General features: G+C 46.7%; 1 protein-coding gene across 1 annotated transcript in view; it reads left to right on the plus strand.

Moving 5' to 3' along the window:
• NLN (neurolysin) overlaps positions 1 to 27,747 on the plus strand; it is a 282,536-nt gene that overhangs the window by 36,452 nt on the left and 218,337 nt on the right. Inside the window, exon 3 of the mRNA XM_086960698.1 lies at positions 5,373 to 5,521. Within this exon, the coding sequence (XP_086816824.1) occupies positions 5,373 to 5,521 (149 nt within the window). The remainder of the gene's footprint in view (positions 1 to 5,372; positions 5,522 to 27,747) is intronic.

Consider the following 27,747-nt stretch of genomic DNA (forward strand, 5'->3'; position numbering starts at 1 on the left):
TGGAGGAGGCATCCCTACTCCATGACTCTCAATTTGGCTTCCGACCCCGTCATTCGACGGAGTCAGCGCTACTCATGGCGGTCGAAACTCTACGACAGGGTGTGGATGAGGGCCAAACCATGGCTTTGATCCTATTGGATCTAAGCGCGGCATTCGACACTGTAGCACATTCCACCTTGCTACAGTGTCTGAATGAAGGAGGGGTATCAGGAGAAGCGCTTGGCTGGATTAGATCCTTCCTGTCAGACCGGTGCTTTCAGGTTCGCTTGGGTGACTGTTACTCGAAGGAGATTGGGCTGGGCCAGGGCGTGCCTCAGGGCTCGTCCCTGAGCTCAACCCTATTTAATCTCTATGTCTCACCTCTAGCAGCTATTGTGGCAGGATACGGTCTGCGCCTGGTGTCCTATGCCGACGACACGCAGCTGGTCATCTCCCTCTCGCGTGCACCCGGCCTTGCAGCGGACATCTTCAAGGATTGCATGCAAGACCTGGCAACCTGGATGTCCGCAAACTGTTTGAAGTTGAACGGTAGCAAGACTGAGGTGCTCGTGGTGGGGGGAGGGCCGTCTGCTTGGTCGTCGGCATGGTGGCCGCCCTGCCTGGGAAAAGTCCCCGTCCCATGCCGGGAGGCCAGGAACCTCGGAGTGTGGCTGGATACGGATCTTGCCTTTGGCCCTCAGATTAGCCGGGTGGCAGGGGTGTGTTTCGGTGTTCTGAGAACCTTAAGGAAAGTATTAGATCTCCTCCCTATCGCTGCTCGAAGGATGCTGGTGCACGCCCTGGTCACCTCGCGATTAGATTATGGGAACTTGTTATATCTGGGGGCCACGGGCAGGGTCTTGGGCCGCCTTCAAGTGCTCCAAAATGCCGCGGCGCGTCTTGTGCTTAGGCTCCCCAAGAGGTCACCCCCTAAACCAGCACTCCAGGCTCTCCACTGGCTCCCTGTGGGGAAGAGGGGGGAGTTTAAAGCCCTTTCCACATGCCACCGCATTCTGAGCGGCAAAGCTCCTGCTCCGCTCCAGAGTCTGGTGACCTGCTATGAGCCCACACGCAATCTTCGGTCCTCTCGGACTGGGCTGCTAAAGGTTCCCAGAGTAAGGAAGGCGCGCATGGGAGGGAGATCTTTTAGATACCTCGCTCCCAGGTGCTGGAATGCGCTACCCTTAGAATTGCGCTTGGAACCGTCTGAGATTTTGTTCAGGAACAAACTTAAAACCCACTTATATAGCAGGTAGCCTTTTAAGGGCGGGGGGGGCGGCTACTCCACTTATCATAGCGCGGGGACACGCCGGTGGCGTAACCAGGCGCTCTATAAATGTCCAATAATAATAATAATTGTCCCCAATCCGACACACATCGCTGTACATATCCTAGATGTCATTTTTGCTAATACTGAACTAGTTACCTTTCAAACTATAACTCCAGTCACATGGTCAGACCACCACTTGCTTGCTTCCCAACATAAAACAACACTAAGCGACTCACCTAAAACTACCTTACATCCATCCACCTATCGGCCGTGGAACAAACTCAATTTTGAACACTTGGAAACACAACTAACATCCAGTATAAATCTGGAAACCATAAATTCTGTTCAGAATCTATATGAGTGGCTACATGAAGCTTTTGACATCCTGATACCACTCAAAACCACTCAACAGAACAAAAGGAAAAAAGCGCCTTGGAGAAACATAGAAATAAAAAACATAAAACAATAAATTAGAAAGCTGCAACGTACCTGGCTCAAAACAAATGCCAAACAAGACAAACTTCACCCACAAAAAATTAACAGATTATATAAGTCGGCTATCAAAAAAGCTAAGAAAAGGTACTATTCAGACAGAATTCAAAACGCTAAATGTGCAAATAAAGAATTCTATAAAATACTCAATGAATTTCGAAAACCAAATTGCCTAGAAGGAACTCATCCTGTTACTCAAGATTTCACAGACAAACTGGCAAATCATTACAAGGACAAAGCAGACACGTTGGACTCATACTTACAACAGAAACAAAGCACCAGCACCAACCCTTGTACAAAACAACTATCCAAGAATGCTCTAATAAAGCCTCTCCGTTCCTTCCAACACATCTCACACGATAAATTTATGGACCTGGTCAAAGCAAGCAGGCCTGCCGGCAGCCCTTCTGACCCCTGTCCGCCACAAACTTTCAAGACAATTCTTTTAATAACCTCTGCTGCCATTCCAGTAAGAAGAATCATCAACGATTCCTTAACTACTGGAATATTTCCAGAAGAACTCAAAAAGTCATACATACGCCTTTTACTGAAGAAAACAAACTTGGACCCGCTGAACCCCGACAACTACAGACCCATTACAAATGGACCTTTCCTGGGCAAACTGATAGAAAAAGCAGCGTTCGCCCAGATGTCACAATTCATTGAAGAAAATGACATACTTTCAGATTTCGAAACAGGATTCCGTCCGGGAAGAGGCACTGAATCCTCCCTCCTGGCCATCTGGGATGACCTAAAGAATACAGTTGACCGCAACGGGGTTGCTGCGCTACTCCTCTTGGACCTCTCAGCTGCCTTTGACACGGTTGACCATAACACTCTGAAACAAAGACTTTATGAAGCCGGCATAGAGGGAACTGCTCTAGACTGGATCACGTCCTACCTTCGAAACAGAACTAATGTCATCCACACCCCACCTTTCTCGTCCAAACCGTACTCCACAAAAGCAGGGGTCCCTCAAGGTTCTATCATCTCGCCCATGCTTTTCAACATCTTCATGAAGTCTTTACCAGTACTGATCAATAAATTTCACCTCACGTGCTACAACTATGCAGATGACACGCAAATACTCCTTCAACTGGAATGCCCCAGAGACATTAGAAAATCACCAATTTTCAGCTGTCTCAGAGCCGTGGATCAGTGGATGACCTGGAGCCATCTCAAATTGAATGCTTCAAAAATTGAAATACTCACGTGTGGCGATTGAAAAAATTACAACCCGCTTGCCGCATGGCCTGATGAACTGGGATCACTGCCTAAAGTATCGAAGGAAGTAAGAAACCTCGGAATGACCATGGACTCCAAGCTGTCGATGAATGTCGACGTAAATAAACTAGCAAGATCAAGCTTTGCTACTATAAAAATGCTGAGACGAATTTTCCCTCATTTGGGATTTCCACACAAGGTCCAAGCTACCATCTCCCTTGTTCTATCCAAACTCGATTACGCCCATAGCCTCTACCACGGATCACCTTTAACGACCATGAAAAGACTACAACGGATTCAGAACTCGGCTGCCAGACTACTCTTGCATATTAAACCACAAGACCACATCTCCCCTGCCTTGAAAGCCCTGCATTGGTTACCGGTTGCCAGAAGATCCACGTTCAAGCTGCTTTGTATTACCCACAAAGCAATACATGGAATAGGACCACTCTTCATCAGGAATAAAATCACCAAACAGATTCAACAAAGGAACCTACGCTCTAAAGGAGCATCTCGCCTCAAAATCCCACCTTACAAGAAAAAAACAATGGGTGGCACATCCTTTTCTTTTCAGCCAAATTATGGAACTCTTTACCCCCCAACATAAGATCCACCGACAACCACCTTATCTTCAGAAAACTACTCAAGATCTGGCTCTTCCCCACATAAGCACCATACGGAAATAGAAATTTACAGCATATCTCTCTGTATATAAGCATTTGTTTTCACTATTGCTATGTACCTATCTTTGTGTATTACTTTATAAAACATGTAAAACAATTATGTTGTTAAGAGAAGAAAATAATAATAATAATAATAATAATAATCATCAATAAATAAAAATCATTTTTGGTCTACATGTACATACTTCCATTGTACATCTATGTACCTTCCATGTACTTGGATCTGTGTGTCTGTTACTTTTCTCCTGAAAAAGCATATCCAATGCACTACCCTATCTTTCATCCTGTGCCTCTATCAATATATTTAATCTAAATATACTTACTTTTTTATGTATCTATATACTTTTAATGTACTTATGGATCTATATACTTATCTCTTTCTTCTAATTTAGCATTTCCAATGCACTAACCTATTTCTCAGCCTATACTTCACTCAATATATCTTCTAGCCCAACCTTCTGACTCCTCTCAAACTTCTTTCTACTACTCCTTCTAATGCAATACCCTGGCTCTCATCCTATAGATCTATCAACATATCCTCTAAATCCACTCTCTCATTTATCCCAAACCCCACACCACTACTATGATCGCCAAAATAACCTTTTCTAGACTCTCTCCTGCTCTACCCCTCCTTGCATCATCTGACACCTCTTTTACAAACTCTCCCCTTAGACCCCTTCCCTCCAAAACTCCTTTTTACTCATCCAAAAGCTTCTTCCTACTGCTAAGACTATAAAAAATAAAAAAAATCCTTCACTCTTTTATCCATCCACTACTCTTTTTCAATAAAAATTAACAGACTAACATGTTTCACTTCTCAAATTCCATATTCCATATTCAACTATACTACTTTACTGCCCAAATAACTGAATAACATATCTACTACTCAAATTACTTCATATTTATACTATACTAATTTTCAGCACTAACCCTTTATGGGTTCCAGAGTGGCGTGCTACTCGCCAGAAAAGTGCTTCAACGCCCATCAGGGGTAACAAGTGCTATATGAATGCAAATCTTTCTTCCCCTTTTATCCATCCCCTATCCTTCTCACTCCAAGTAATAGACTAATATCCACCACTGAAATTACCTCATATTTCACCATATTAATTCACCACTAATCCTCTATAGGCTCCCTGAATAGCATGCGTCAACAAGCGAGCGATAAATAAATACAAACCTTTGTCCTACTCTATCCTTCTGCTATCATTCCAAATCCAAATAACTGATTAACCTATCCACCACTTAAAATGTACTTGCATGTTTCACTATACTAATTCAACACTAATCTTCTGTGGGTCACGGAGTAGCGTGCTACCCGCCGAAAAAGCGCTTTGACGCCTCGTCAGGGGTAGTAAGCGCTATATAAATGCAATTACAATACAATATAATTATTTCATTTGAATCAACAGACAAATAGTGGCCTGTAAATGAGAAGAGAGATTAGGTTATAATATCCAAATTCTCAGTTCTTTTTATCTACCCAGTTTAATGTGACTGTTTTGTAATTTCCAAGAAGAAGCCATGAGTAGATGTAACTTTTTAAAGCTAAAAAATCTAGCCTTCTTTTTGCATTTTGTTGAATTGATATAGTTCTTAGTTTCTACCACCACAGCTCTTTTAAAAACTAAGAATGCTTTACTGCTTTAGGATGTGGATCGATTTCCAATATACCTGGAAGTAGTTATTGTTGAGCATTTTTAAGAACTCTTTTCTGTTTTCAGTGGAAAGAAGCATACTGGATTTCCCACAGCATGTCTCGCCAAACAAAGACATCCGAACAGCAAGTACTGAAGCTGACAAAAAGCTCTCAGATTTTGATGTGGAAATGAGCATGAGAGAAGATGTGTTTCAGAGGATTGTTACATTTGAGGTAAGGGGCATATAGCGGTCTTTATTAAGGTAACAGTGTAGCGCAGAAGAGGAGAGAGGGCTGTTGGGGAGGAGCAGATCGTGGCATGCCTGAATATAGTAGCTAGTCATCACCTTGGTGATTTGGCAAATGCCAGGCCGCTGGTGAATACTTGAGACGAAAAGAAGCGCCAACAGCATTAGCACCTTAGGCGAGAGCTTGATAGGCTTGCACTAAAGCCAGATGCTCCAGTGACATTATCTGTGGTTAGAGAAACACCTATTTGAGCTCCTTCTCTTCTATGATTACCTGGTTCTGATGTGAGGGAGGAGACACGAATAAGCAGTGATTTTCTTTGGGTCTACCCCAGGGATGGCTAAAAAATGAATACATGTTGCGTTAGAAGCCCAGACAAGCTACTGTGATGGTGCACCTAAGTGACCACTTACCACACTATGCTGGATTAGAGGGAGTACAAATCCATGTGTTTACTCGCCAGTGAAGAAACTTGTCACATGTGTAATGTAGCATAAAATAAGGGATCCTTATATTGACTTGGAATAAATCAATGAGAGTCACAGTGAGTGAGACACCAAAAACATGATTGCCCAGTTCATTTGATGAGGTCAGGCACCAAAATTGGGAGGGGGGGTCATTATTGGAACCAACACTTAGATTCATATAACCCTCTAATTTGATAACCTGCCTAAGGTGACTGCTGTACACATCACAAGCTCAGTGATGAATTAGACCAGGTGACCTTCTGCAGTTTGTCCAACACAAGAAAGAAAGACTAGATTATACCTGAACAGTCACAATAACGATATGCTGGCAAAGACGTCCTCCTGCTCACAAAATATACTTACTAGAAATTAAAGCTGTTTTGACAAATCTCTGGCAGAAATTCTGGCACATCAGAAGTCTCATATTAGTAAAGATACAGTTGAAATAAAAGTGAGCATGTAGAATATGTATGCCAGACTTGGGACGTCAAAAGCTCAGTTCTATTTATTTGCAGGTATGGAACTATTTGCCACCAACTCCATTTTATCCCAGAGACTCAGACAAAACTGCTAATTGAAAAATGTGAAGTTCTTGAAAAAGGATCACCATGAGATACCATTAGGGTCTGCTATTTGAAGGTGGAAACTGCAGGGGAAGGCTTAGCTGGATATGCCTGTGAGGTTCCAAGCAAATCTGAAGGAAGTTGCCAGCTTCCACATCAGCAAAGAAAGAGCACTGAGACTTTAGGGCACCACAGGAAAGTGTTGACTAAGATGTAATTAGTCCCCACATATGACTTATTCTACAGAAAGCCACAGCAGGATGGTTTTTGTGAAGAGGGAAGCTGCCTGGTCCAGCTGTGACAGAACTGAATACAGATGTACTCCAGCGGTGTACTATTTTTACAGAAGGACAAAGAGATCATCGGGTTGATCCCAGAAGAACGTAAACACCTGCTGAATGTCTTTGATGATGGGCAAGGAGAAATGTCATGGCTAACAAAAGCCAAAATATCTAAACCTTTTTTTGGCAAGATATACAGATGTTAATTTCTTACATGAGACCTATTTGCTAAAAAATGACCTATAACATAATTAGACTGAAGATCTATAAAATGGGCTTCAGACAATGGCAAGACAAGTAAGGTGGAAATAGGGTAGGGGTGATATCCAAGTCACATTTGTCACCGTAAGGTGAGCTCCAGTGAAGAGGTCCATCGTAGCAGTTACTGCCTAAAGACAAAATGATGGCACTGCTTACTATTTATGAGCTCAACACAGCACAAGACAGATTCCTGGTTGATCTCTTCACCAATAGATGTTGTAAGAGCTAACAAGAGATCCGGGAGTGGAGGGGTATTCACTTAGACAAGATCATTGCGACCCGCTACCAGAAATACATAGTAAGTAAGTAAAAGGGTTACAAAGTTTCTGGGACACCACATGTTAGGATAGCTAAGTAGAGCAGAAATAACTGACATTTCAGTATCAGACCATATTAATGTTGAGATAACGTTTTTGAGAGGGAAGAAGCATACACCACACATTTGGATGCTCTGATTGATCTTTTCAGAGACCCTGTTCATAGCACAGAAAACTAGGCATTGATAAAGATTTTTGTATGAACATGCTGACAACACATCCTTAACTTAATCATAAGGCACTTTCAAGGCATGGGCCAGGGGCACAGGTAACTGCCAAAACTGAAAGAAAGAGGTGGATAGTGGAGGACTAACTGACACGGCAACAAATACTACAAGGATACTACAACAAAAACGCCTCTGGTCAGTGACACAGACAAATTATTAAACTTGTCAGGACAGATAAATCTACTTCTTATGACTAGATCTAAATTAACATTGATCAGCCGAAAGCAACAGCTGTGTGAAAAAAGAAACAAACAGATATACTACTCCATCTTCAACTATGTTCTGTATGTTTCAAAGTACAAATGCCACATTGAAACACTCAAAAGCTCAAAACACTAAGTGAAGAGTAATGAAAATGAAAACTATTATCTTTTGCAAACTTGATATCAAGAACTGTACTACAGCGATCCTCTGCAGCTGTAAAAGACTTCCTTGCTAGCACCATATTACCTAGAATACCATCACACTTGATAGATGTTGTCAAGATTCTCCGATAGGGGTCCTCTTATCTACTTTCTATGGTTAATAGTCACAAACCACATTATCACATCTTCAGTGCCATCTCAATCAAACTATCTGTCCACATCAAAAAGTAGGCTCTGTAGCCTAGCCTGAGTATCACATATTCTTAGTTGTGTACCCCTTAGTTGCTGCTTCTCTCTCATTTTAGGATGGTGTGGTTGTGCATATTTTGTATGGGCAATTTGTTGGATGTTGGCAACTGTTTGCAAAGCTGAACATTTGCTTTAGAAGGGGTTGTCTTATGAAAGTGTCTCCCTTGTTGCTGATGCATTGTAGCCAGAACCCTGTTCTGTTCACTATTTTTATCATCTTCCTCAATAAGCGCAGCCTGAGACTGAATAGTCGACCAATGTTATATCTTCAAAGCTTCAAAATGGAGAAAGAACTAAACAAAATAAATTATCTTTTGTTGAAAGACCCCTCACTCACCAACCTGGTTGGTGACATGCTTCATCATCGGGGTCCCACCCGGAGAGCCGAATGCCATCCGGGTGTGCTACGACACCTGAATACAGTGGAGCGGGTTTTCTTTGAGAGTGAGGTGCAAAAAATAGTGGTGTTAAAAATTATCCAGATATGGCTTCTTTGAAAAAAATGTATTCTGAATTTCCTGGATAATGTTAAAATTGGTGATAGGATACTGGAGTTGATAATTATGATCAACAGTATCTATGTGGTAGTGAATAGCAGTCTACATGTTTCAACCTGTCGTGGAATGTGCCAGGTTTTCGTCAGAATCAAAAAAGTGAGGAACCTGGGCAGTATACACACACTAACGTGTACCCAACCCTAGGTCCCCGCGACCAAACTGTATGCTTATAGTCCGTCCCGTCAATAGCCTGATTAGGCGAGGTAGAGAAACCTGTGAAAGAAGAATAAACATCACAAACAAACAAATTACGTGCCTGTACAGGGGTGTGGAATTTATTAAAATATCTACGTGTCCATGGGGCAGGTTGCTTCATAACTCTACTTGTCCTGTAACAAAATTAACTTGTCCCTTTGGTGCCATGTTGTGAGGCGACAAATTGTGGCAGCAATCTCATTATATAGGAGCTCTTAGATAGCCTCTCTGATTATGCCAGGGCTCATACCATACTAGTGTTTGAATACTAGCAATCCCTTTATGTTGCTACGTTTCCGCAGATCTACATACTTGGACTGAAAGTAGTGGTAAACAATAGTTCCAGGGTTGGAATGTACTTTTGAGTCTCTGCAAACCTACTAACTTGCATGTTTTAAGGGTTTTCAACAACTCTTCTCTAATCTTTTCCAATACTGAGAAATGTTGGAAAATTACTCCTGACCATGGCAGATGTAAACCTTCCAGAGTTGGGAAAAAAGTGGTTGGAGGGAAAATAAACTTGCAAACACTCAGGTGTTCGCATGAGCAAATCTACACATGCATATTTGCTCATGCTAAAATGCAGTTCACAAATATTTCCTAGGAGTACTATTTCTTGCCCTACTGCTGTAAATTCTTGTGAATTCATGAAAGCCATATAGCTGCTCTTAATGCAAGGACATATACCAAGGGTGCACTTTTGAGACTTTTTTAAATAATTGGGCCCCTAATTTGGTCTGGCGTTACCCATGACCTTTTGTGGTAATTAAAATTCTCTCTCTGTATCGGCTGGCTTCACGGTGAGTGACGGCATTCTGCTCTTTCACAAGGAGCATATCGGCACACAAGTTAGTTTTGTTCAGTGCCAGTAACTAATGTGGCAGTGTGTGCTTTTTTTGAGACCAAAAACAATGTTTGCTTTTGCCAATGTTTGTTATATTGGTGAGGGTCCGGCAGCTCTCACATCAATAAGGTTTTACAAAAACCATGCCAAAACAAGTCACACATTGCCAAAACTAAAAAGCTGACTACTATTTCAGACCTACTGGCTTTGCCAATGCTTGTTTATTTTTGTTTCCCAAAATCTTATTGAAACTGGGTACACTGATTTTCTAATATGAATATTTTGGGGAAATATGAGCTTGCATCAACACATTTGACAAAATGATGTTGAAAAGAAATGGTAACTGAAATTTTACAGTGGTTTAGCAAAAACATTTTTTTCCTACTTTCATTTTTTAGGAACATTTTATATTAAAAGCAAAGAATCATTAATCTTGCTTTCGTGCTTCTGCAAATATTTGCATCTAATCAGAGAGCATTCTGGGAGCATTATGCATAGCCTCATATTGCTAAACTTTGAAACCGTGTGTCCACATTTTTATACTGGAACAGTTGTCAGTAGTGCAGTCAGTACTTACATTTACTGAGAGCGCTCAGCCTAATAATAAAGGCTCTCAATTAATGAACCATAAATACAAGTTTGAACAGCATTAACTTATGGACACAAATATTAACCTAACTGCAGGCAGTGCCCTTCCCTGAGCCTTATTGTGGTACTGCAAACTGGCAGCCAAAGGGTTTGCGCAGCAGGGGGTTGAGCCTGCTTGTCCCAAGGACAAAATGCACATTAAAACTTGTTGCCCTTGACCCCAAACAATATGTCCTGGGCGTGGGGCTATAGGAATTCCACATCCTTGCTGTAACATAGTGTAGTTTCTCAGTGCTTGATATACTCCATGCGAATCCCTTTCATGCTGTGGATGTTATCCCAAAGGGGTGCATACTATATTGTGGCAAAAGAATGCTGGCGCGGGCCTACATTGTGATTCAAGTATGCAAGGCTAACTGAAGGAATTTGTTAAATTCAAGGCTAGAATTAGCCCTTGTTCAAAATCTCTCACACTCAAACCTCTTTACACAGATCAATATTTGTGGGTTTGTAGGTGTGGAATAAACTTTAAGTCACTCTGACACGCAATATATGAGAAAGTGACTATCGACATTCGCTCACTACTGTGTAAGCGTATCTTTTAATGCATTCATAGTTACATCGAAAGAGCATCTCAAATCAAAAATGGTAGGAGGGACAAAGGTTGAGAGGAGGCTTATTCGAGTTCCGAGTTACTGGCGTCTCACGGGGGAGGAAAGCCTGTGCTGATCAGAAACTACTTTGTAAGGGTAGAAAGACAAGAGACACGGATTGTTTGAGAGCAATGCAGGAAAAAAGGTTCAGGGCGGGTGTGCTTGTGAACCTGTCCGGCGGAAACAGGCCACTCGATGAAGCCGCTCGTGTAAAAGCCGCTCGTGATTAGAAATCATTCCGAAAGAACAGGGCGCGAGCTGGATAAAAACTTACAGTTTCGCTGAGATCAGAGGCGTTTGTGCCTACGTGCTGTCCCGAACTCCCCGCGGCTCCGGGCAAAGTGTCTGCGGAAAGGATACATTGCCACGACTTCCAGGAGTGGGCGGGGCTTAGGCACACAATGATCACGTGAGGAAAGGTTGCTATAGCAACCAGTGAAGCCACGCATACGGTGGACTCAGAGTATTGAAAAAGACGAATAGCCAAAGAAACTGAAAAGGGGCTATTGGACCCGGTCAGGAAACAGAGGCCGATTGTAGTTCGGTAAATGAGCAACAATTGCCGACATTAATAAGTAGGGATGCCACTTATGATAATAAAGGCATAAATGTTAATAAAGGCATAAATAGGTATAAATCAGTATTTGAAGCAGAATGAACAGACACAATAGATGTGTGTGGCCAATAGGTATTGATTAAGGGGGAACTTTTGTTTATGGCTGATAGCAATACTAATGTTGCAAAGGTGCACAGACATAATAGAAACATGCCGCCCGTAGGGTATTTGCAGTGAGTGTCATTAATGCAAAGGTTGGAAGATTTCAAGGTGATTAAGACTGATTACAATCCTGATATGGGGGGCATGTCTAGTTTTATTGTTGCAATATTGTGCCCCAGGGAATATTATCATTCAGGCCAGTAATGTGAGTTGAAAGTCTATAAATCCGACGTTGCTCTTTCTCAAAGAGCTGTTGTTGTATGTTATTCGTCCTCTCGACATGTTCAATGACAGTCCATTCCATGTCGTTAGTGGTGTGGTTCATTTCAAGGAAGTGATCTGTCAGTTTGGTAGCATTTTTCTTGCACCGAATAGTACTGTGATGCTCGCAGATCCTAGTTTTTATTTTTCGACATAGGATTTGTTGCACGGACATTTGATCAAATAGACAACATTAGTGCTGTTGCAGTTTGTAAGTGCTATTTGTTTCCATGTCTTCTCAGGTTCCAGGGACAGTGTTTTAGTGTTTCTGATTAAGTGACATGCACTGCAGTCCCCGCAGCGGAAATGGCCCGTTACATCTGTGAGTCCCCAAACTCTTGTGATTGGTTGGGCCTTGTTCTGAGTGATGTCCTTCGGTCTAGTATTCACTAGAGAGTCCTTTAGACCTCAGGATTTTTTGAAGGAGAATAGGGGCTTCTCCCAGTGGAGATTGCCAGTGTTGAGGATAGTCCAATGTTTATTGATGGATCTGGTCATCAGGTTGGATGCCGTATTATAGGTGGTAACGCTGGTCAGCGGCACTTCCTTTTCTGTCTCTGTGTTGGTTTTATCCTCTAAGAGAGCCTCTCTAGGTTGGTTGCGCGCTCTTTTTTGACATTTCTGGATGATCTTAGTGGGATAGCCTCGCGCAGATAAATTTTTTGAAAGTACCTGGGCTTGTGCCTTATAGTAACTGATTTTTCTGCAATTGCGGCAGAGCCTCAAAAACTGGCCATACGGAAGATTTTCTCTTAGAGGCCGCGGGTGGAAACTTTCAAATCTCAATAGATTGTGTTTGGCACTAGGTTTGTGGTAGGTTCTAGTTTCGAGACGATTGTTCTCCTTTGTTATAGTGATGTCAAGAAAAACCATGGATGTTTTGTCGTGGTTGTTGGTGAATCTCAGATTCGGGTTGCAGGTGTTTATCCAAGCGATGAATTCCTGTAGTATTTCCACTGGTCCTTGCCAGATGGCAAGGACATCATCAATATATCTTTTCCAGAAACTGATGTAGTTCTGGAATGGGTTATTGGAGGTGAGAATAAATCTTTGTTCAAAATCATAGACATAAAGTCCAGCCACACTAGGGGCAAAAATACTGCTTATAGAGGTACCTCCTGTTTGCAGGTACAGACTGCCTTCAAATTCAAAGTAGTTTCTTTTCAGTGCTAATCTAGCACATTCGAGGATGAAGGATTTTGGGGTGTTGTAGGTCCACGGACTGTTGTCCAAAGTCTTTTTCAGGACAGAAATGGTGTCGTCTTGTGGTATGCTCGTGTATAAGCTTTCGATGTCGAAGCTCAACAAGATAGTGTTTTCATCCACTGTGACGTCTTCAAGTAGCCTCAGTAGGCTTTTGGTGTCCTGTAAATAGGTCGATGTTTGCTGTACTATGGTCTTTAAAAAGAAATCGCAGAAGCGAGACAAAGGTTCCAGCAGTGAATCAATACCGGATACAATAGGTCTTCCGGGAGGCGGCATCTTGCCCTTGTGCGTTTAGGGGCAGTATGTAAAAATATGGGATTCTTCCTCCTGATTTGCATAGAAAGTCAGCCTCTTGTTTGGAAATTTTTCCAGCTGTTTCTGCAATCTCCACCAAGTCTCTGATTTCCAGTCTTAAGTCTTCAGTTGGATCGCTCTGTAGAGGGCTATAGTTCCTTTCATCATTCAGGAGCCTGTGGCATTCCTCTCGGTAGGTAGTCATATCCATGACAACCAACCCACCACCCGTGTCTGCTTTATGATGAAACTTTCACACATTTTCAGGTTTTTCAAAGATTCATTGTCTGTTTTGCTCATATTTTGGAAAACGGATGGGACCGTCATATTCTCTACGTCATTGAACACAGCCTGTTCAAAAGTTAACACTTCAACCGGGATGGTATGAGGTGGAGGGGAGAAGGTAGACTTTGGATGTAGTCCTGTATCAGTAGAATATTCTTTTGAGGTAGGTTCTCCTTGTTTCTCGAAGAATGCCTTCAGTCTTAGTTTCCTAAAGAAGGAGGCCAGTTCACAATGGAGCTGAAATTTGTCGAGGCGTGCTGTAGGCACGAAACCAAGTCCTTCGTTAAGGAGATTTTCTTCGACGATCGAGAGGGGACTTGAAGATAGATTTGTAACTAGGTTCTGCTGTTGCTCGTTCCCGCTTGAGCTTTGCCCTGGGTATGGCTGCCGACCAGATCCTCCTCTTCCCAGTGTACCTGGTTCATTGGTTTTTTTCTTCCCCTGCCTAAAAAGCCGGTCTGAACGGATTAGGTTGAAAAGGGTGGGGTTGTTGAAAACGGTGGTTGCCAATCGTATAGTGTTGTGGGTGATTGTATGGTCCTTGAAACATTGGTGGGGGGTGTTGGTTGTACATTGGCCAGTTGTTCTGTGCCCTGTACCTGTCCCTCTGTTTCTGTTTACCGCTGCCTGTACTAGACCCGCTGCTATCAATAGAGGTGTTGCTGGAGGCATCAGTATCATTGTCAGGTTTTGGAGGTGCCACATATTCAGCATCAGAATAGGAGTAAGCCTTCACAAAAGAAAAACGTTTGAGATCTTTGTGGAATTTCTGGACTTTCTTTCGTGTCAGGTTATCCCTGTACTTGTTGATTTCTTTGTTGAGTTCGTCAAGTTTCTTTTTGTATCCAGTTATAGTTGTTTTGATATGGTTTACAGTTGTTTGGATCTCCACCATTATAGCCTCAGATAGTCATAGTGCTGTTTTAAGAATTAGTACGATTCAATCATGTGTGCAATGCCATGCAATAAGAGCCCAGTCTTTCCTGAAGACGGGGTCATCTAAGAAAATTCGTGGTGCATTCGTGACCAAAAGGCCTTTGGGTGCCATGTTGTTATCCAAGTATTCTTTCAAAATTGTTCCGTGTAAAATGGTTCTTATTTGGTTCCTTTTCATTTCAGACAGTTTTTCCCAACCTGTCGTCTGGGATATGGTTTGGGCAATGCTTGGGTCTGCAAACATTGATAGGTTACTCATGATAGCATCGACCTCTTCAGTGGAATACGATAGCCCTTGGTTTTCTCCCATTGTGATTGTGAGTGCTCAAAACAAGTTACAAAATGCTGCAAAGGAACTCTCGCAGCTGTGCGCTGTCAAGGTATAAAGTAACAAAAAGAGAGATTAAGGGGTTATCCACGTGAGTGGAAGGAGATACTCCTGGTCCCCTGGACCTACATCTGTAAAACCAAAACTAAGAGCATCACCAATTGACCAAATGGCTGGAATGGTCTCAAAAGGAAAGGGAGGAAAAATGGAGAAAGAACTAAACAAAAGAAATTATCTTTTGTTAAAATCATCGTTGATCATTGTGTGCCGAAGCCCCGCCCACTCCAGGAAGTCGCTGCAATATATCCTTTCCGCCGACACTTTGCCCGGATCCGCGGGGAGTTCGGGACAGCACGTAGGCACAAACGCCTCTCATCTCAGCGAAACTGTAAGTTTTTATCCAGCTCGCGCCCTGTTCTTTCGGAACGATTTCTAATCACGAGTGGCTTTTACACGAGCGGCTTCATCCGAGCGGCCTGTTTCTGCCGGACAGGTTTAAGAGCACACCCGCCCTGAACCTTTTGCCTGCATTGCTCTCAAACAATCCGTGTCTCTTGTCTTTCTACCCTTACAGAGTAGTTTCTGATCAGCACAGGCTTTCCTCCCCCGTGAGAAGCCAGTAACTCGGAACTCGAGTAAGCCTCCCCTCAGCCTTTGTCTATCCCACCATTTTTGATTTGTGATGCTCTTTCGATGTAACTATGCATGCATTAAAAGATACGCTTACACAGTAGTGAGCGAATGTCGATAGTCACTTTCTCATATATTGCGTGTCAGAGTGACTTAAAGTGTATTCCACACCTACAAACCGACAAATATTGATCTGTGTGAAGATGTTTGAGTGTGAGAGATTTTGAACACTGGCTAATTCTAGCCTTGAATTGAAGAAATTCCTTCAATTAGCCTTGCATACTTGCATCACAATGTAGGCCCGCACCAGCATTCTTTTGCCACAATATAGTATGCACCCCTTTGGGATAACATCTACAGCATGAAAGGGATTCACATGGAGTATATCAAGCACTGAGAAACTACACTACGTTACAGGCACGTAATTTGTTTGTTTGTGATGTTTATTCTTCTTTCACAGGTTTCTCTACCTCGCCTAAACAGGCTATCGAAGGGACGGACTGTAAGTATACAGTTTGGTTGCGGGGACCTAGGGCTGGGTACACGTGAGTGTGTGTATACCGCCCAGGTTCCTCACTTTTTTGGTCCTGACGAAAACCTGGCACTTTCCACCACAGGTTGAAACGTGTAGACTGCTATTCACTACCACATAGATACTGTTGATCATAATTATCAACTCCAGTATCCTATTACCAATTTTAACATTATCCAGGAACTTCGGAATAACATTTTTTTCAAAGAAGCCATATCTGGATAATTTTTAACGCCACTATTTTTTGCACCTCACTCTAAAAAAAAAAACACTCCACTGTGTGAGAAGTTGGCCTGATATATGCTCACTAGTTCTAGTGATCACCTTGTATCAGTCCAAACAACCCTTATGGTGATTGGTTGTAAGTCAACCTTGAAGACCACCTATCCTAATGGTAGCATGGACAAAGCAGTCTTAGGCTAAACTCTTTTGGCATGTGAAGCCAGCTGTTTTACCACATATAACCCCTTGAATACCAGATGAAAGGACACCACACAGGTTGTTATGAAAATAAACAATACATTTATTACTAACAAACACCTCTGAACTCTTTATGAGATCAGAGGGCTAAGCACATGAAAATACTCTTCAGAAAAATACAATAAGTCGCACAAATTACAATGGTGCCCTAGGGGCACGACAAACCATATACTAAGTAAATGGTATAAGTAGAACGATAGAGGAAATGAAGATGCCCAGAGGCTGTAGAATCGCTGGGGCTACACTACCCTAACCTTAGGTAAGGAGCAGGAGGCCCACAGGACGCGTGTGCAGTGTTAGAACACACACGCGGGTTCAAATGCAAAGTCAATGGGCACAAACAAATTACGAAATAGGTAAGTAAAGACAGTTCCGACTGATTGAGACTAAAACTACAGGATACCTGGACACTAGGAGAGTCAATCTAACTGTGAGCCTCGAAATTTTCTCGTTACCTCACCCATGGGCTGCGGGTGCATAGGTCTGAACGTGTGTCGGGTTTCCGCGTTGAAGTCAATAGAGCCTTGGAGAAAGATGCTGCAGGAGACCAGGAGGAAGATGTCCAGAGTGATCCAAGGGTGGATCAAGGAAGATGGAGACCTGAAAGCAGAGGGGACAACGTTCACAGTCACTAGCCAGTGACCGGCGTGGAACCAGGAAGTAACCAGATGATGTCGTCGCGATCAGGTGAAGAGGTGACGCTTGACTCTGCAGCCACGTGGACCAGGAGGTGTCTTCGATGACCAGGATAGAGGCACGAGCTGTCCCAAGCAGGCTCTCGCTGTCGGCGGTGTCTGTTCGGGAATCTGAATCAACTGGCCTTGGCAAAGGCAACCCACGCAGTAAGTGAAGATGGCGTCTGGTCGGACCAGGAGGGTACGGGGTACTTCTCTTTTGGAAGGAAGCAAGGGCCAGTCTGGAGCAACCAGACCAGCGGTGTAGATTTCAAGGTTCGTCGTCTAGGAGGCTACTAGCCAGCCGGCAAGTGACCAGACAATGCGTCGAGCAGCAATCAAGCAAAAGGGCCCCACGCAGATCTCATGGATGCTGGAGGGCTGGTCTTCGGTGCAAGAGCTGCTCGGGCTGGGGCTTCTCAATCCCCAAAGCACTTTCTCAAGGGTGCCTCAGAGGTCATGCTGGAAGCGAAGTGTAGTTCTTCAAAGATGGCCGGTCCCACGTGTCTCGTCGCACCCACGGGTCTCAGCTGTGCTGGAGATGTGGGTAGAAGTCGGAGAAGTCTGGGAGTCCGGGTCTCGTCGAGATCTGATGTCTGGTTCCGGCAGGAAGGACGACAAAGTTAACCGCTAGGACGCTTGATGGTGCCTGCAGATGCAGGGTGGTCACTCCTTGGCCACAAGGGAGATTTCTTCAATCGCCTGTGGAGCAGAACGTCGAAGTCCGGAGTTTCTTCTTGTAAAGTTTCAATTCAGGATAATCTAATTTGGAATGGGACCAGCTCCTACCTTTATTCTGCTAAAGGGGGCTGTACTAGTGACTAGGTCCCTCCCATGGGTGGGACCAGGAAGGGGGGTAGCTACACCCCCTATCCTTTGTCCGGTTTCGCACCAGAGCTGGGGCTGGAGTGCCCCAGCAACTGGTTTGAACCGGGGTATGCACAGGGGCACCTTGTGTGCCCCAGGCATGTCTCATTCCTTTCAGCCCTGCCTATCTGGATACATAAAGTCCTGTCTGGGGTGGTGCTAGCACCTCCCCAGGCAGGAAATCCTTTGTCCAGGCCTCCGTTGCTGGAAGGACTCCCAGCAGCAGGAGGTCAGACTTGTGTCTGTGGCAGCAGCATCCATTTTGTGATTCTGAGGCTCGAGTTAACTTTAACCGGGGTTACAGTTACATACATGTCTTATCCCTCTAGAAGGGTGGAATGCTACCCCCGTCGCCAGAACTGGCGAGGGGGTAGTATTCCAAAGCTTATGACACCTTACACGACATGTTTCGATAATGCTATGCCAAAGTTAGCAATAACCGCGAGGATTATAATGCACTTAAGAGTATATGGTATAGCGTTATCATGGAACAGCTATAAGGACATGGTTCTGAAAGCTGCAGACAGGCACAGCTCATTCTAGAGCACCATCTCACATATTTTCAAGCACTCTGCCTTCAGGATTGATAAGGTCTGCCATAGGAGTGACTTATAGGAATATATGTGTCCATTTTGGGTTAGATATAGGTATACTATATCTAAAGCAAAGGGTGATTACACCACCTTGCCCCAGCTGAGTGATCAGCCAGTTGTGTCAAAAAGTAAGGCCAGACCAGGGGTGGCACAATACGTGCTGCAGCCCCTGGTAGGCCTTGGATGCACCTATGCCCTGGGTACCTAGGGTACACTGTACAGGGGGATCACAAGGTGATCCATGTTCCAATTGGTATGTACCTAGAGTACATGGAGTCCATTTTAACAGAGAGAGCAGAGGGCCTGGGGTCCTGAATAGCAGGGCCCCAGGTCAACTAAGTCGAAAACCAGCTAAACACTAGGCAAAAAGTTGGGGGTATATCAACAAAAAGGGGGGAACCGTATTGGACTATCTTTAACTGGGTCCAGTGTACAAGTCCAACCAACTAGTAACACAAGGAGGGTACAAAGTTCCCCAGTAGGAATAATAGGACAGAGTGAATGTGCAACGTAGAAGAAGGAAAAAAGGGGGAAATTCCCTTTTTGGAACTAAAACCCTCACACACCCAGTGAGCTAGGTGTCATGCTTCATCATATAGGTTCTGCTCCTCGTCAGGCTGGCGCTGCAATGTCTGACGGGCACCCGTAAAGGGGCTCTTTATCGGAGATCTTTTGTTCCAGTCATATGGTGCATACGTGTGAGAGGGCAAGGGAAGTGTAGTCGTGATGTGAAGGTGAGTTTAAAAAAGATGAGTCAATCCACAATATACTTTATTAAGGTGGTAGACTCTCTTGGTTAAAAAAGGTGGGAGGGGAGATATAAACTGGGAAAAGCTCACAGTAAATTATCTGCAACCCTCAGGTCAGGTCAACATGTTTCTTGCCATCATGGCAATTCTTCAGGACCCAAGTGTTACGTACTACACAGTGTGAAATATGAAAAAAGAAATTACAACCTCATCCAGTGGGTCAGTAAAAGACAGGCCAAAAGGTCCTACTATGATCAAGCGACCCTAAGGGGTGTCCTAGGGTGCCCCGCAGACTGCTCCCGTGGGACCTGCACAGAGATTAGTAAGGTACCTCAATGGCGTGCGGTCATTACCGTCTACACCTACCCCCACGAACAGCGCCGGGTCGAAGCGTAGAGCAGCTGTGTTAGAACACACTTGCGGGTTCCAATGCAAAGTCAATGGGCACAAACAAATTACGAAATAGGTAAGTAAAGTCAGTTCCGACTGGATGAGACTAAAACTACAGGATACCTGGACACCAGGAGAGTCAATCTACCTGTGAGCACCGAAATGCTCTCGTTACCTCACCCACGGGCTGCGAGTGCATAGGTGTGAAAATGTGTCGGGTTTCCGCCTCGAAGTCAATGGAGCCTTGGAGAAAGATGCTGCAGGCGACCAGGAGGAAGATGTCCGGAGTGATCCAAGGGTGGATCAAGGAAGATGGAGACCTGAAAGCAGAGGGGACAATGTTCACAGTCACTAGCTAGTGACCGGCGTGGAACTAGGAAGGAACCAGATGATGTTGTCGCGATTAGGTGAAGAGGTGACGCTTGACTCTGCAGCCACGGCCACGTGGACCAGGAGGTGTCTTCGACGACCAGGATGGAGGCACGAGCTGTCCCACGCAGGCTCTCGCTGTTCGCGGTGTCTGTTCTGGAATCGTAGTCAACAGGCCTTGGCAAAGGCAACCCACGCGGTGAGCGAAGATGGCATCTGGTGCGGACCAGGAGGGTCCGGGGTTCTTCTCTTTTGGAAGGAAGCAAGGGCCAGTCTGGAGCAACCAGACCAGCGGTGTAGATTTCTAGGTTCGTTGTCTAGGAGGCCACTAGCCAGCCGGCAATCAAGCAAAAGGGCCCCACGCAGATCTCGTGGATGCTGGAGGGCTTCGGTGCAGGAGCTGCTCGGGGCTGGGGCTTCTCAATCCCCAAAGCTCTTTCTCGAGGGTGCCTCAGAGGTCGTGCTGGAAGCGAAGTGCAGTTCTTCAAAGATGGCCGGTCCCACGTGTCTCGTCGCACCCACGGGTCTCAGCTGTGCTGCAGATGTGGGTAGAGGTTGGAGAGGTCTGGGAGTCCGGGTTTCGTCAAATTCTGAGGTCTGTTTCCGGCAGGAAGGACGACAAAGTTAACCGCTAGGATGCTTGATGGTGCCTGCAGATGCAGGGTGGTCCCTCCTTGGCCACAAGACAGATTTCTTCAGTCTTATATGGAATGGGACCAGCTCCTACCTTTATTCTGCTAAAGGAGGCTGTACTAGTGACTAGTTCCCTCCCATGGGTGGGACCAGGAAGGGGGGTGGTTACACCCCCTATCCTTTGTCCGGTTTCGCGCCAGAGCTAGGGCTGGGGTGCCCCAGCAACTGGTTTGAACCGGGGTATGCACAGGGACACCTTGTGTGCCCCAGGCATGTCTCATTCCTTTCAGCCCTGCCTATCTGGATACACAAAGTCCTGTCTGGGGTGGTGCTAGCACCTCCCCAGGCAGGAAATCCTTTGTCCATGCCTCCGTTGCTGGAAGGACTCCCAGCAGCAAGAGGTCAGACTTGAGTCTGTGGCAGCAGCATCCATTTTGTGATGCTGAGGCTCGAGTTAACTTTAACCGGGGTTACAGTTACATACATGTCTTATCCCTCTAGAAGGGTGGAATGCTACCCCAGTCGCCAGAACTGGCGAGGGGGTAGTATTCCAAAGCGTATGACACCTTACACGACATGTTTCGATAATGCTATGCCAAAGTTAGCAATAACCACGAGGATTATAATGCACTTAAGAGTATATGGTATAGCGTTATCATGAAACAGCTATAAGGACATGGTTCCGAAAGCTGCAGACAGGCTCAGCTCATGCTATAGCACTATCTCACATATTTCCAAGCACTCTGCCTTCAGGATTGATAAGGCCTGCCATAGGAGTGACTTATAGGAATATATGTGTCCATTTTGGGTTAGATATAGGTATACTATATCTAAAGCAAAGGGTGATTACACCGCCTTGCCCCAGCTGAGTGATCAGCCAGTTGTGTCAAATAGTAAGGCCAGGAGTGGCACAATACATGCTGCAGCCCCTGGTAGGTCTTGGATGCACCTATGCCCTGGGTACCTAAGGTACACTGTACAGGGGCTCACAAGGTGATCCATGTTCCAATTGGTATGGCATGGAGTCCATTTTAACAGAGAGAGCAGAGGGCCTGGGGTCCTGCATAGCAGGGCCCCAGGTCAACAAAGTCGAAAACCAGCTAAACACTAGGCAAAAAGTTGGGGGTAACCATAGTCAGATAGCCACCTTCCTACACACTGTAATCAGGTGTCGTAGCACACCCAGATGGCATTCGGCTGTCCAGTTGGGACCCGAAGATGAAGCATGTCACCAACCAGGTTGGTGATTGAGGGGTCTTTTTAACAAAAGATAATTTCTTTTGTTTAGTTCTTTCTCCATTTTTCCTCCCTTTCCTTTTGAGACCATTCCGGCCATTTGGTCAATTGGTGATGCTCTTAGTTTTGGTTGTACAGATATAGGTCCAGGGGACCAGGAGTATCTCCTTCCACTCACGTGGATAACTCCTTACTCTCTCCTTTTGTTACTTTGTATAAAGATATTTACCTATTGCTTACAGTGCTGTCCGGCTACTTGGTTCGACCTTACGACCTCGCCGGCGCTGGCCCCTAGAGTGTCGCCCCCGACGCCGTCCCCGGACGACATCGTCCCCGGTCCCCCCCTCGACCCGGTTCCGTCGCCGGAGCGGCGCCGCTCCATGCCGCATTCGACGTCGAGAGAAGACTTTTTCTTCTATGATCCGGCCCCATCATTTGACCCTGAGTGCCAGGAGATGGGTGACGAGGCGGATTGGGAGGGGTCTGAGGACCCTCTGGCACGTGAGTGCCAGTCTTATCAGGACTGGGCAGGTGAGCTAGGGGATGCCAGTGGTTTGGACACTTCGCCAGACACTGGTTTTGTCTCCCCTCCTACCGTGGCTACGGAGGAGGGGGCTGGCTATAGTGTGGTGTTCACGCGGGTGGCCAAGGCCTTATCCCTTGAACTCCCCGTCGCGGCCGTGAGGACTAACCTCCTCACTGAGGTCCTTAAGCCGCAAGCAAGCTCTTCGGAGCCTCTGTTGCCGTTTAATGAGGCCTTGTCTGACGTTCTTCTGGGCATTTGGTCCAGGCCCGCTGCAGGTCCTCTTGTAGATAGGAACGCGGCCAGACGCCACCGCCTGGCTCCGGGCGACCCTTGCTTCCTGTCCTCCCACCCCACTCCCGAAAGCCTGGTCATACAGGCCTCTAACCCCCAGACCGCATTCCTGACGGTTCCCCCCCCGATCGGGAATCCAAGAGGTACGAACAGTATGGTAAAAAGATGTTCTCCTCACTGAGTTTGGGGTTGCGGTCAGTTAACACCGCGTGCCTCTTGGGCCGTTATACCCACTCTCTGTGGGACACAGTCGCGGACGTGCTGCCACAATGTCCGGAGAAGGCACGGACTAAACTTGCCCAAGCCTTTCCAGAGGGTCGAGATGCAGCACGGTATTCCATCCGGTGTGGACTGGATACAACGGACTCGCTAGGCAGAGCGATGGCAACGACGGTGGCGATTCGTCGCCACGCCTGGCTGAGGTCCGCCAACTTTTCGGCTGATGTCCCGTTTGATGGCCGTCGCCTCTTTGGCGACAAGGCAGGGAGTGCGCTTGAGCGCTTTAAGGACTCCAGGGCAACGGCCAAGTCCTTGGGCCTGTCGGCCCGCGCCCGCAACCTGCTGCCTTTCGCTCCTTTCGTGGCCAAGGAAGGGGCGCCCCCTCACGTCCTGCCAGCCACTGGCCGCAGACTAACATCCAGCGCGGTGGAGGACGTGGTAACCTCCGTGGCGGTGACCTGGGACACCGGCGAGGCCAGTCCATATCCACCCCCGCAGCATCCGCCTCAAAGCCCTCCTAGTCCGTGCTTTCAGGCCCACATGACGCCAGTGGGGGGCTGGGTTCGCCATCACCTCCTCCACTGGCGCACTGTGACATCGGACAGGTGGGTGCTGCAGATCGTCCGAAGGGGCTGCTCCCTCCCCTTCGAGGCGACCCCTTTAGCCATGCCACCGCAGTACCACCGCGTGTCGGGGGATCACTTGAATCTTCTGCGAGAGGAAGTTACGGCCCTCTTGGCCAAGGGGGCCATCAAACGCTTTCCTGGGCCAGAAGTAGGGTGTGGTTGCTACTCTCACTACTTTCTGGTTCCCAAGAAGGGCAAAGGGGGCCTACGCCCTATCTTGGACCTGCGGAACGTCAACGGCTTCCTCCGGAAGGAGAAGTTCAAGATGCTGACACTGGCTCAGGTCTTAGCTGCCCTGGACCCGGGAGACTGGATGGTAGCGTTGGACTTGCAGGACTCTTACTTTCACATCTCCGGGCCTGCTGGCCCACCTGCGCTACCTGCGGTTCACGGTAGGCCACAAGCATTTTCAGTTTACTGTGCTCCCCTTCGTCCTTACCAGCACCCCACGGGTGTTCACGAAAGTGTTGGCGGTGGTCGCAGCTAATCAGCGCAGGTTAGGGGTTTCAGTCTTTCCCTACCTCGACAACTTGTTGTTGAAGGCGGGCACGCCCCAGACAGTCGTCCGCCACCTCCAGACTATGGCCGACCTCCTGCACCTGCTGGGGTTCTCCATTACCTGTGTCCCTCTCAGAAGCTCCTCTTCATTGGAGCGGTTCTAGACTCTGCGCAGTTTCGGGTTTATCCTCCCGAACAGCGGGTTCGGGATAATCAGGCTCTGATTTCGATCTTTCAGCCGTTATCCCGAATCTCGGTTAGGTTGACGCTGTGGCTTCTGGGGCTGATGGCCTCCTGCATCCTTCTGGTGCATCACGCCAGGTGGCGGATGCGGGCTCTGCAGTGGGACCTAAAGTCTCAGTGGGCCCAGCATCAGGGCAACTTGTGCGACCATGTCTTGATCTCGGAGAGCACTGCAAGACAGTTGCAGTGGTGGTTCACGGACCGCGATTGGGTCAGCAGCAGATCCCTCTCCCTACCCCAACCAGAGCACGTAGTTGTGACGGACGCGTCCCTCCAGGGTTGGGGGGGCCACATGGGAGAGGCGGAGATCAGAGGCCTCTGGTCTCCGGCAGAGTCCCGGCTCCACATCAACCATCTGGAGCTGCGGGTGATCCGGCTTGCACAGAAGGCATTCCTCCCCTCTGTCTGGGGGATTGTAGTGCAGGTGTTCACAGACAACACCACTGCCATGTGGTACTGCAACAAATAGGGTGGGGTGGGGTCGTGGACCCTATGCCAGGAGGCTCTGTGCCTCTGGCAGTGGTTAGAACATCAGGGCGTGACCCTGGTGGTTCAACACCTGGCAGGTTCCTTGAACGCCAGGGTGGACGAGCTCAGCTGTCGGTGCATGATGCATGATGGATCACGAATGGCGTCTGAACTCGGACGTGACGCAAGGCCTCTTTCAGCAGTGGGGAGAGCCTTGGTTAGATCTATTCGCCACAGAAGAGAACGCGCAATGTCATCAGTTCTGCGCGTTGGAATTTCCAAGGCGGCATTCGCTCGGAGACGCTTTTCGCCGCAAGTGGAGCTGCGGTCTGTTGTACGCCTTTCCACCTATACCACTTCGGCCCAGAGTGCTGAAGAAGATCAGCCGCGACCGGGCCCAAGTCATCCTTATGGCTCCGGACTGGGCACGAAGATACTGGTATCCCGAGCTATTCAAGTTGTCTGTCGATCCCCCCGATTCGTCTGCCTCTTCAGGAGGACCTTCTGTCACAGCAGCAGGGGACGGTCCTCCACCCGAACCTGTCCAGTCTCCAATTACATGCGTGGAGATTGAGCGGCGACAGTTGAGGCCATTTGACTTGCCTCCTGAAGTTTGTAATGTGATTCTGGCAGCCAGGCGTCCCTCCACAAAATCGGTATACGCCTACAGGTGGAACAAATTTGTGGCATGGTGCACAGCAAAGGCTGTGGATCTCCTTTCTGCCCCTCTTTTGGAAGTTCTCCTCTTTCTTCTTTCTCTTGCCCAGCAAGGCTCTGCTCTGGGCACTCTCAAGGGCTACCTCTCTGCCATTTCCGCCTTCTTAAGGCTCCCTGATCAGCCCTCTTTGTTCAAGTCCCCAGTTGTAAATAGGTTTTTGAAGGGCATCACTCATATGTTCCTTCCTGTTCCTTTCGTGATGCCTCAGTGGGACTTAAACCTTGTTCTGACTTTTCTGATGTGCGCTCCCTTCGAGCCACTTCATAACTGCCCTCTTCATCTCCTTACTCTTAAGACTGCATTCCTGGTTGCCATCACCTCTGCCAGGAGAGTGAGTGAACTCCAGGCCCTTTCTTCTCAACCTCCTGTCCTTTCTGTCCATCCGGACAAAGTTGTGTTGCGGACGCGACCCTCTTTCCTGCCCAAGGTAGTCACAGCCTTCCACATCGGGCAGTCCATCACCTTCTTTCCGCCTCTGCATCCCTCGAAAGAGGAAGAGAGGCTCCACCGTCTGGACCTAAAACGTGCGCTCTAATTCTATCTGGATCGCACACGCCAGTTCCGGGTGGATGACCAACTCTTTGTTGGTTACGTGGGCGCTAAGAAGGGTCGTGCGGTGCACAAGCGGACCATTTCTCGATGGGTCGTCTTGTGCATCAAGGCTTGTTACTCTCTGGCTAGAAAGGAGCCTCCTGTGGGGCTACATGCCCATCCCACTCTGGCCACAGTGGCAACTACTGCCCTGGGTCGGGGAGTCCCCTTGCAGGACATCTGTCAGGCAGCTACGTGGGCCTCGCTGCACACGTTCGCAAGACACTAATGCCTGGACAGCCAAGTCCTGAGAGATTGCTTTTTCGGCTTTTCCGTTCTCCAGGACTTTCTGGTGTGATCATTGGTTTGCAGACCCTCCACCGGGGTTGGTATTGCTGGGGTATCTATTCTAAGGTAAGGAATCTAATACTAACGTGTTTCTTTCAGATACACAAGTTACTTACCTTCGGTAACGATATATCTGTAAGAAACAGTAGTTAGGATTAGATTCCTTACTGCCCCAACCATCCTCCCCGTTCTGCGAACCGATATCTAGGGTTAAGGTTCACCCCTTTCAGGGCCCTAGTTTCTTAGCACCAGTGTTGGTTTTTATCATGGCTCTGCGTTACTGGTGCGGAAAAGCTGTGTATAAGAACTGACCTCAGCGTGCGAGGGCAGCGTCTAAGTACTCCGGCGATGTCATCCCGGCACCAACGAAGACGGACGCGGAGCCTCAGACGACGCCTACCGACGCGCAAGGGTACTGCTACGCGAAAGTTTCCGGATTCAGTCTGACGCCTGGGGATATTCTAAGGTAAGGAATCTAATACTAACTACTGTTTCTTACAGATATATCGTTACCGAAGGTAAGTAACTTGTGAGCCAGTTGTACCATAATTAGACCCTTTTACCTTGTTTTAGGGAAAGGGCACTGGCACTGGAGCCTGGTTAACAGGCTTCAGTGCACTGTCGGAGTCGAAAACCAGCACCTAGTAGTTGTAATTGGGCAAAAAGTGGGGGCGGACAACTGCAACAAAATTTCAGTTTCCTACAATCAGGACCCATTCGACTAGGGCTAAAGCCACCACGTCTGCCCTTGCAAGAGGAGTTCCGATTGTAGAGATATGCAAGGCAGCCACATGGGCATCTCTGCCCACATTGGCCAAGCATTACTGCTTGGATTCTAAGGCAGGTCATATTGCCAGATCGGTTTTGCAGGATTACCTGGTATAACGATCCTTCAACCCTGTCCCTAGATGGGTATGGCTTTGGAAACTATCCTACAGGTGAGAAATCTGCAGGCATAAGTATCAATCGGAAGAAAGAGTTACGTACATGTGATA

This window comes from Lissotriton vulgaris, chromosome 3_1, assembly GCF_964263255.1.
Source record: "Lissotriton vulgaris chromosome 3_1, aLisVul1.2, whole genome shotgun sequence".
NCBI classification, from domain to species: Eukaryota; Metazoa; Chordata; class Amphibia; order Caudata; family Salamandridae; genus Lissotriton; species Lissotriton vulgaris.